This window comes from Zootoca vivipara, chromosome 13, assembly GCF_965207765.1.
Source record: "Zootoca vivipara chromosome 13, rZooViv2.hap1.1, whole genome shotgun sequence".
NCBI classification, from domain to species: Eukaryota; Metazoa; Chordata; class Lepidosauria; order Squamata; family Lacertidae; genus Zootoca; species Zootoca vivipara.
The window spans coordinates 24270148-24280783 of NC_142596.1; the positions used below are offsets into that span (position 1 = coordinate 24270148).

The 10636-nt window shown below is 43.4% G+C and overlaps 1 protein-coding gene across 1 annotated transcript; it reads right to left on the reverse strand.

Annotated features, from left to right (window-relative positions):
• Window positions 1-664: 664 nt before the first annotated feature.
• SLC51B (SLC51 subunit beta) lies at window positions 665-9715 on the reverse strand. Its single transcript, XM_035131047.3, has 5 exons — window positions 9068-9715; window positions 7134-7232; window positions 4397-4540; window positions 3256-3346; window positions 665-1207 (listed from the first exon to the last, which is right to left on the reverse strand). The coding sequence occupies exons 2-5, from the start codon at window positions 7171-7173 to the stop codon at window positions 985-987; spliced, it is 498 nt and encodes a 165-aa protein (XP_034986938.2). The 5' UTR covers window positions 7174-7232; window positions 9068-9715; the 3' UTR covers window positions 665-984.
• Window positions 9716-10636: the final 921 nt, after the last annotated feature.

Consider the following 10636-nt stretch of genomic DNA (forward strand, 5'->3'; position numbering starts at 1 on the left):
AGCATTGCTATTTCACCCAACTGGTGCGGAAAATATTTTGATGAAGGAAACTTTGGGAAAGCCAAGTGCATAATCTTTTGTTTCATTCTGCTTGTTGGCACAATAGCAATTCCCCCCCTCCCCTTCTCTGTTTAGGGTTTGATTTATTCAGTCCTAGGATCCTGTAATACCACGGCCTTGTGCATTCATTCATTCATTCATAGGGATAAATTACCACTCCTGGTTCCATTTGTGTATATAAAAGCTATATATGTAACTTTGTAATGTAAATGTGTTCATTTATTCATTCATTCCATTTTCTTGGACATTCTGGTCACTCTCTCCAGTTCAGTTTCACAATTCACAGTTTTAAACTGCACTTTTAAATTGTTATTTCTCCTCCTTTCCCCCCTTTACTGAGCTTTTTCGAAAATGCAAATTAAAGATAAACAAAACAGATGCAAGGGGTACTGACATAACGGACTTAAGATAGCTCAGTCATTATACTGTAATTGCTGATCATCTTAACGCTTCCTTCCTCCCGCACAAGCAGATGTAGCTCAGAATTGGAAGACCGTTTGGAATGTAAACAATATTGACGTGTGGTACCAAAAAGTTTGGCAATGTTCCTTTTTAGAGAAACGAACACACAAAAAGTGTAATCAGGGGACAAATGGACAAATGGTAAATTAAGAAAATATGGAACGCATTTATTGATCATACAGATCGTATAGATCGTACAGAATTATACCTGCCCTCCACTCCTTGATATACTCCAGACCATGGAACTTTTGAGTTACTTTCTCTTTTCATCTCAAACCCCCCTGTAAAGAAAATCTAAAGAAATTACACCCACTGTATGAATAGAAATGGTCAATTCGGTCCCTTGCACCACATGTAACATTAATACCTCCCCGCTTCGCAGCTACTTTGGGTCCATTTGATGAACTTTGCTTGGCTTAGAAACTCAATTTCCAAAAAAACTAATGAGAATCCTGTTGAACCCTATGCATCCTCTTCGGGCGCACCTGCAAACATGGTTGTAACGTTCCCATCCTTCCAATGGATTGTCACCTGCCCGGCATTCTCTACTTTTGGAAGGAAGTTCTCCGTGGGGGAACCAGAGTTGTTATGTTCCTTCAAAGGCACAAAAGCTTGGTTCATTTCCGTCTCATCAGGCTGGCTAGCTACATACCCTTCTTGGTGCAGGAGGGCAACCTTCTGGGCTCTAGCAGGATGGGAGGAGAAGAAATAAATAAAATAAATTCATCAGGCTCAGATTAATTTTGAGGCAGGAAGAGACTGAAAACTATATTTCTCAAGGTTTCCTGGGGATAGAAACTGGCTCAAACCCATTTAAATCTATAGCAGAGACACATCCACGGTATTTGGGCTACATGGCTGGTGCTTCTGCACAGCTCCAACTTGCAGCCCCTCTGCACTATCACACCACATTGAAAAGTTATGGCTTGTCCCAAAGAATCCTGAGAACCATACGAAAAATTTCCCAGACATGCCAGTTTTGAAGGCTAGCTGCATTTCCTTTCAAGTATTGTTTTCAGGAAGTGCAAATGAGGTAAGTTTGCATTAAAAGGTAAGCTGAACCAAATTTCTTCCTCATCTCCAGCTCCAACTCTGCAAGCCGACGTGCCCAGCTGAGGAGACATTACATAAGAACCCTCCATTCTGGCATTATCCTTTTTTTAAAATAAATTTTTATTCCATTTTCCAATTTATCAAATTATAATAAAAAAACAATCTTTTATACAAAACATCTTATACTTTCATCTTACATCTTGCTCTGCCGAGCTGTGACTTCCCCCCCTCCCTTCAAGCGGGTTTCTTGTTAACTCCAATTTTTGCAGTTCCTTTTTGACTTTTTTAATCAGTTCGTAGGATTTATTTCAGTCCTGCAAGTGTTTTTAAAGATCTACAGTTTTTCTCCATATAGTCCACATATTTACTCCAGTCTTTTTGAAACCTCGTCTCACCTTGGTCGCGGATCTTGCAAGTCAACCTAGCAAGTTCAGCATAGTCCATCATTTTTGTCTGCCACTCCTCAATTGTTGGTAATTCCTGTAATTTCCATTTTTGGGCTAACAATGTCCTAGCCGCGGTTGTCGCATACATAAACAGTACTTGATCTTCTTTTCTAATCTCTCCTCCTATTATTCCTAACAAAAATGCTTCCGTTTTTTTTTTGGAAAAGTGTACCTAAACATCTTTTTCAATTCATTATAAAGCATCTCCCAAAATCTTTTTACCTTATCGCATGTCCACCACATATGATAAAATTCACCATCTTTCTCTTTACATTTCAAGCAACTTTTGTCACTCATTCTATACATTTTGGCTAATTTAACTGGTGTTAAATACCATCTATACATCATCTTATATACATTTTCTTTCAAAGCAGTACATGCTGTAAATCTTAAAGTTTGATTCCATAATTTCAACAACGCGTCATATTCAATATTATGCCCAAAATCCTTTGCCCATTTGATCATCACTTCTTTTGTCAACTCATCTTTTGTATACCACTCTAACAACAAATCATACATTTTTGACAGAAGCTTTGTTTTGCCTTCTAGCACTTCTATTTGAAATTTGGACCTTTTGTCCTCAAAGCCTATTTTCCTATCTTCCCTAAGAACATCATTTATTTGATGGTATTGTATCCATCCTGTTAAAACTCCTTTAATTTCTTCATAGGGTTTTAATCTCCATCCCTTTTCAGTCTTTGTCAAGATTTCCTCGTACTTGGCCCACCTCCCCTCCATGTTTACTTTCTTGACTGTTAATACCTCTACTGGTGAGACCCACCATGGTTTTTTAGTCTCTAACAGCATTTTATTTCTTTCCCACACCTCGTACAGAGATCTTCTTATCACATGGTTTGTAAACCCTGTATGAGACTTTTTTTTGTCATAACATAGATATGCATGCCATCCAAATCTATTATTAAAACCTTCCAGATCTAGCAGGTCCGTGTTCTTTAGAGTTATCCACTCTTTTATCCAACACATACAAGACGCTTCATAATAAAGTCTCAAGTCTGGTAGAGAGAATCCGCCTCTTTCTTTTCTATCTACCAAAATTTTATGTTTTATTCTAGGTTTTTTCCCCTGCCAGACAAATCTTGACAAAATCTTCTGCCATTCTTGGAATTGTTTTGTACCCTTCACAACAGGTATAGTTTGAAATAGGAATAACATTTTAGGTAATATATTCATCTTTATTGCTGCTATTCTTCCTACATTCTGGCATTATCCTTACCTGTTTGCTGCAATGTTTTTCCACAAGAGGACTATGCCTACAAGCAGAACCAGCACTGAAAGGCCGAGAATGCAGTAATTCCATGTAGTTGCTGCAAGAGAAAACAGGGAGCCATGATAATATGGGTCAATAGCTCCTGGGAGTTGCTGTCCGGTTGTCTCTCACACACATAGCTGTCAAGTTTTCCCTTTTCTCACGAGGAAGCCTATTCAGCATGAGGGAATTTCCCTTATAAAAAGGGAGAACTTGATAGCTATGCTCTCACAGCCTGTCCCACCCTTTCTGCCTTTCCAACATGGGCCCCATCTGCATTATACATTTAAACCACGTTCGTACCACTTTAAACAGTCATGGCTTCCACCAAGGAATTCTGGGAACTGTGTTTTCTTAAGGGTGTTGAGAGTTGCTAGGAGCACCTGTTCCCCTCAAGAATTACCATTCCCAGAGTTCCCTGGGAAGAGAGATTGACAGTTAATTCATTCTCTAAGCTCCACCCTGGGCTCTCAGTCTCCACACTCTGAGTCTTAGAAAGACTTTCCACACATTGCACTGAAAACAGGTACAAGCTCTAGCTCTCTCTCACACATCTACGAGTGCATGTGTGGAGAAGTGTACATTTGGTAACTTGTACAGCTCACCTGTTGCATGCACTCGTCGAAGGTTACATGTGAAAAGCTCTATAAGTGTAAAAAGGTAAAGGTAAAAGGACCCCTGACCATTAGGTCCAGTCGTGACCGACTCTGGGGTTGCGGCGCTCATCTCACGTTATTGGCCAAGGGAGCTGGCGTACAGCTTCCAGGTCGTGTGGCCAGCATGACAAAGCCACTTCTGGCAAACCAGAGCAGCGCACGGAAACACTGTTTACCTTCCCGCTGTAGCGGTACCTATATATCTACTTGCACTTTGACGTGCTTTCGAACTGCTAGGTTGGCAGGAGCAGGGACCGAGCAACGGGAGCACACCCCGTCGCGGGGATTCGAACCGCCGACCCCCTGATCGGCAAGCCCTAGGCTCTGTGGTTTAACCCACAGCGCCACCCGCTCAGCTATTACACAGAATGTGTAATGTGGGAACTGCCCTAGGGCCTGCAACACTAATCAGTGACAATTCTGCAAACAAGTCTATCCTTGTGAGGACTCACATTCTTCCCTCCGAAAAAACCACAGCAGCTCCTGCAGCATCGCTGAAGGCATCTCTTCTGTTTCAGGCTTGCCGCTGTTCTCTGTTAAGTCATGAGGGCTAGACATGGCCAGGGCAGAGTGTCCACTCAGGTCTGTGTTCACTGCTGGGTGAGAGAACAGCACAAAATGAGTTTCCAATCATAGCTTTAACCCTGGGCTGTAATGACTATCAAACACTGTCCCTTAGTTCTGTATTTAAGCTTTAAACAACAATGTAACTCAGCCACCTCCCAACCCAGTGTCCCCCACATTATTTGGACTGCGGCTCCTGTTACCTCTGACCATTGGCCCTGCTGGCTGGGGATGATGGGACCTGGAATCCAAAGCCTCTGGAAGGCACCAGGTTATGGGAATGTAACCAGAACCAGCCCATCGTGACATGGCGTTGTGCCCAACATTCTCTGTCCGCTAGCGCCAGGGCTTTCGTGCTAGTGGACAGATATGTCACGCAGCAGAGGAATCCAACACAGCAGCTGTGCTAATGGAAACTTGCTGCACAACAGATTGTGTGTTCTACTGTGCAACAAGGCGACCAGCAACCTGCTGGTGCAACGATGTTCCACTGGTGCAAAACAGTAGATCAACAGAGCAACTACAGTAAGCCCAGAACTTACACACATTTCACTTGTGCTCATTCAGCTTTACATGCATGGCACAAAATTTATAAAACAGAAAGGGAGTGGCGGGGGATGAATTGGACAATCCCACCCGCCACTGAACCAGATGTGTTTTAACTATACAGAATTTTAGCTTCAGGCGCAATCTCTGGAACGTAACCCCTGCCTAAGTTGCGGGCTTACCGTATACCACTAAGTGACCTAAATTTGGTGCTACATTGGACACACAACCCATGAATGAGTTTTAATACTGGTTAATGTATTGGACAGTTCATAATTTCCCAGGTTGTTGCATCTGTGGAGCACTCTGACAATTGTTTCGTTCACTGGCCTGGACTGTTTCAACTTGGGAGCGGCTCTCCAGATCCTGAAATGGAAGTGCCTTTCCTAGCTGTCTCACGTGACATTATTTAATCTCAATACAGGATATCGGACCAGGCTGGGATGCGACAGGGGCAGATCATGTTAGTATTTGTACTCTATTTGCATTGTACACTTATAATGAATGGTGTTGAGGAAAGGAGGAGGCAGTTGGCAGTTGGCAGTTGGTTGGCTATTCCGTTAGTTGGTTTTTTGACTGAGAATGTTGAGTGGGGTGACTTCAAGCAGACATTGTCTGGAGGAGTTTCTGAGAAAAGGCAAGGTTTGGATTAATAATTTATGCACTGCTGTGGAGAAGTTTTGAAAGCAAAAGGACTAAACCCTCTCTTGGACTCAAGGGAGAGAAACATTGCACGCAGACACACAGACACGAGAATATGAGTAAAGATTTATCTTCAAGTGCTGTGTAAGGCATCTATTTTATCACAAATAGATAACAGATCACTTGCTGTAAGACCAGTGCTGGATTTACATATAAGCTAAACAAGCTATAGCTTAGGGCCCCACTCTCTTGGCCCCCCCCCAAAATTTTTCACTATTAATATACTTCTTAATTGTATTTCAGTTCAACAATTACTTTGATAAAATAGATATTTTGTTATGTGCAAATGGCTTTAGGTACTTATTAGGTCCATAAATTACCATATAGCATATATTCAACACACAAAAAACAGCGACAATTTGTTGTTGACAAAGGACAGCTGGACATATAAAGGGCCCCATTACCTTCAGTAGCTTTGGGCCTCATCAAACCTAAATCCGGCCCTGTCTAAGTCTGAGCTATTGTCCATCCCCTAACCCTGCAGGCCAAACAGAGAAGAGCCAAAGAAAGGCAATTTTAGACTAAAGATTCCCCCATGTCTACACTTAGGGGAACTAGAACAGCCAACGCCCACCTGGTCCTCTCCAGATATTTTGGACCCATTGTGTGGCAGCTGTGAAAAATGCAGATTTCATGCGAGGGTTCATTAGGAAAGGAATTGAAAATAAAACTGCTAGTATCATAAGGCCTTTACACAAATCAATGTTGCGACCACATTTTGAATGCTGTGTACAGTTCTGGTTGCCTCATCTCAAAAGGATATTGTAGAGTTGGAAAAGGTTCAGAAGAAGAAGAAGAGTTTGGATTTGATATCCCGCTTTATCACTACCTGAAGGAGTCTCAAAGCGGCTAACAATCTCCTTTCCCTTCCTTCCCCACAACAAACACTCTGTGAAGTGAGTGAGGCTGAGAGACTTCAGAGAAGTGTGACTAGCCCAAGGTCACCCAGCAGCTGCATGTGGAGGAGCAACCAAACTGGTCAAGGGGATGCACCTATTCCTTTACGCTCCTGGATGTAGGGCACATGCTGAATCTGAGTTGCAGCTCAGACTCCAATCCTAATCAAAACTATAATATAGGTCTGCAACTACATTTTAAGCCTGCCTCAAGACTGCTACTGTGAAACTGAGTGAGTAAACCTATCTTTACTTCTAAGAAAACTGTTCTGCTTGTTTTTTTGTTTTAAGGGGGAAATACCAGGAAATCCAGCCTGCAGTAAAGCATCTTGGATTACTTAAATTAAAAGGCGAAAGCTAGCTTATCAACAGCTTCCTTATTTTTGCTTCCTTGTACTCTGCTGAACTCACAAACGTGAGTAAGGAAGGATGATACCTAAGAAATATATCCTCTCCTAGTTTCTATCACCCTTACACTTACCATACACCACAAAACAGAGGACTGCCCAGAAAGTGTTCATGATGGCACAGAAACTCTTGTGGTCTTCTGGTCTTCTTTCAAAGGATCTTCAAACAGAACCTGGACAAGGGGTGGGGGGTGGGGAATATGCGTACAGATTGTTGATATTCTGAGAATGGACAGCATCACAAGAGACAGGATCCAATTGCAGCAAAGCCCATGAAATTTGAAGAGGAAAACATGTTTCTATTCCATTCCACTACACTACACACAGGTATACACAGTAGCTGGGGGGAGGGGGCGGTCCACACCAGGGGGCCATAGGTCACCATGGGGGTCTTTTGGGTGGCATGGGGGTCTGTAGTGTTCAACAACTTGGGTCTACCCTAGGCACTGGCGGAGGCTGCTACATACACCTCTGGGTACACAATCAAATTTTCACAGAGCACTCCAGCCACTAAGTTTTTAAAATCTGCAATCCTCCCATCCACAGCAACATTTCTGACACAGGTTCATTTTAAAGATGTTTAGTATAAGAATGGGATGGGTCAGGCCAATGGCCCATCCAGTTCAGCATCTTGTTCTCATAGTGGCCAGCCAGATGCTTGTGAGAAACCAGCAGGCAGGACCTGAGCACAAGACCACTCTCCCATTCTGTGGTTTCCAGCAACTGGTATTCAGAAGCATCACTGCCTCTCAAGCTGAGCCACAAACATAGAAAGCTACAATTGGCTGCTAACCCACTAGCTCTGAGTCATCACTATCAAGGAGTTTCTACCCAGGGCAAAGAACACACATCCTTGCGGTTAGTGACCTCCTTTATCACTTTCCCTCTTGCTACATTCCCCTGGATTTAATCTCATAGCAGGTCAAAGTTCACATTTCATGGTCAAATGAGGCTATTGCTGTTATAGAGACAGAAAAGAGTGTTATAAACTGTGCATGGCTCTATATGCCTGTGTAGTGACAACCACAGCATATATACCACTTTAACAGTCATGGCTTACCCTGCCCACCACAAAAATCCTGGGAACTGTAGTTTACTCCTCACAGAGCCACAGTTCTCAGCACCCTTAAAGAACTACTGGAGCTACCAGTCCCAGGATTCATAGGGGGAAACAATGTACTTAAAATATATGGTGTGGGTTTTCAGAATGCCTTTCTCGATCAGGGAGACTTAAGTGCAAAAGAAGAGGAGCACACCAAAAAGTTAGATCAGGAAAGGGAGCCGTCCTCAGCCTGAGAGCCACATTCCCTTCTGGCCAGCCTTCTGGGGTCCACATGCCTATGGTGGGTGGGGGCAGAAGCAAAGGTGGGTAGGCAACCAATGTAAATTTTACTTTTTGGGGGGCTAGTTTTTACATTCACTCACCACACCCCTCTCTGTCCTCCATTCAGGCAAGCAAGAGGCACTCTCCAGTACAAAGACACAGTCCAACTGGGCAAAGACACTCAAGGAGGATGCAAAACAGGGCCAAAGAGGGATGTGCCCTCCGGATGTTGTTGGACTACAACTCCCATCAACTGCAGCCAGCACAACCAGTGGTCAGGGATGTGGGAGTTGGAGTCCACCAACATCTGGAGGGCACTACCTCTCCCCCCCCATTCTAAAGCTTAAGAACATTTCAAGGAACTCTGGACAGAAATGAGGAGTCAGAGTGATCTCTTTGACATCTGGGAATTGGGGGCCCAAATTGCAAATCTGAGCTCTAGTTATCATCATCACCATCTGTTCATTTGGATGCCACTTTCCCAGAAAATTATCCCCCTAAGTTGCTCACAACATATCAAATGAATAACAATTCAAAAGTATATTAAGCAACTAGAAATAACCATAACCATAACATACAGAAATAATAGTGTTCTCCTCTTAGAAACCAACTACCACCCTCCCACCCTAACACCCCTTCTTGGTTTCATCCCATTCCGCTTTCTAAATGTTTAAGAATTCTTACCAGAAAGTCTCCCCTTTGTGCTTGGAGGAATCAACGGGAAGATAGTGTTATGTTGAATCAGCTTTCTGAAGATGCTGCCCTTCTGAGCTGTTCAGTGACTGGGGTTGGTTGTGAGAAACACAGCACTGACTCTTTGATTGCAAAGGCTGTGGTTACTCACACACACTCATTCATTCTCCTGTGCTATAGCTGAGGACCGATGGAACTACCGTGTTTCCCCCTTTTTAAGGCGTAGTCATAAAATAAGCCATAGCAGCATTTCTAAGCATTTGAGAAATATAAACCGTACCCCGAAAATAAGCCATAGTGATAGGCGCTGTGCGGAAGAGAGCACTGAGCTCCCCGAGTCAGCAGCAGCAACGCCGGCCGCAGCAGTGTTTGCTGAGTCCTTTCTTGCTTTTGGGACTTGGTTACTGTGCTGGCTTGGGATGGTGTGTGTGCAATTGCTGTTGCTGCTTCGTGTTTTTCAGCAGGATTCTCTGGGTGCTAAGCACTTTCCCCCGTTTGTTTGCGAAGCAGCACTCGGCTGCAGCCCCTGCCTCTCCCGGCGGCTGCATGAATGCGAGGCTGGTCGATCCCCAGGAGGCTGTAGTTGATCGCTATCTCCTTTTCCATTTCTTTTGTCTTTGAGCACCCGGCCCCGCCCCCTCTCCCCTTCGTGGAATGAAGAACAGAGTTTTAGCAGCATTTCCTCATTATAAAAAAAAGGTCAGGAACTTTTACTTTAACCTCAAAAATTGGATATTTCCTCTCTCTAAAAACAACTCTGACCTGAACACCAATAAAACGGGGGTAGATCACCTCCAGTTTATAAATCCGCAAGTAGATCGCAGTCTCCTGGAAGTTGGGCTATATACTTTGGCTGATTGCAAGCCTTTGCATCTTTAAAAAACAAAAACCATGCGCTTCTCAGTCTTAATTTTCCTTTAATTCATCCCCCTATACCCTCCTCCAACCATTGCCTCCTTCCATTCCTTACCCCCCTCCCTCTCTCCCCACTTCCCTCACTCCTGTGCGATCTCATTTAGTCATATACTTGCTTTTTCTGTTGTGTTGTCTATTTTATATTAAATATTATTACCCTTTATGATGTTATTTTTCCCCTTGCGATAATTATTTATTTTTTTATCTTTAACTAACTTTCCTTTCCATATTTTTCCATATATAACTCAACACTTTCCCATTCCTTCTTAACTCTTTGGATAGAGTGCCCCCCGCATTATTGTTGTTAATTTTACAATTCCTGGATTTTTTATGGAACCGAACAGCTCGGGTGCTTCAGAATGTGCCTTCTGTTGCTACAGGGCTTCACTATTTGACCCCCCCCCCCCCAGGTTGGGATTTTTAAAGTAGTTCTGTGGGTCCCAGGGCGCAGAATCACCCCCGATCCTTTCCTTTGTCTAAACAGACCTCTTCCCCCCTGACTTTGGAAGGCTGTGCTTCAAGGGTGATACCAGGGGTTTTTTAAGACCTGCGCATCTTAAGGATTGTTACAGTCCATAACTTCCATTGCTTTCTACAGGGTTGGGGGTTTAAAGCACTGCCACCCCCCACCCCACCCTGCAGGCG

Coding starts and splice junctions, on each gene's coding strand:
- SLC51B (XM_035131047.3), bottom strand. CDS start 7,173: ATGAACACTTTCTGGGCAGTCCTCTGTTTTGTGGTGTATG. Junction 3,347..4,396: donor GTTTTTTCGGAGGGAAGAAT/GTGAGTCCTCAC, acceptor TTTCTCTTGCAG/CAACTACATGGAATTACTGC. Junction 1,208..3,255: donor AAAAACATTGCAGCAAACAG/GTAAGGATAATG, acceptor CCATCCTGCTAG/AGCCCAGAAGGTTGCCCTCC.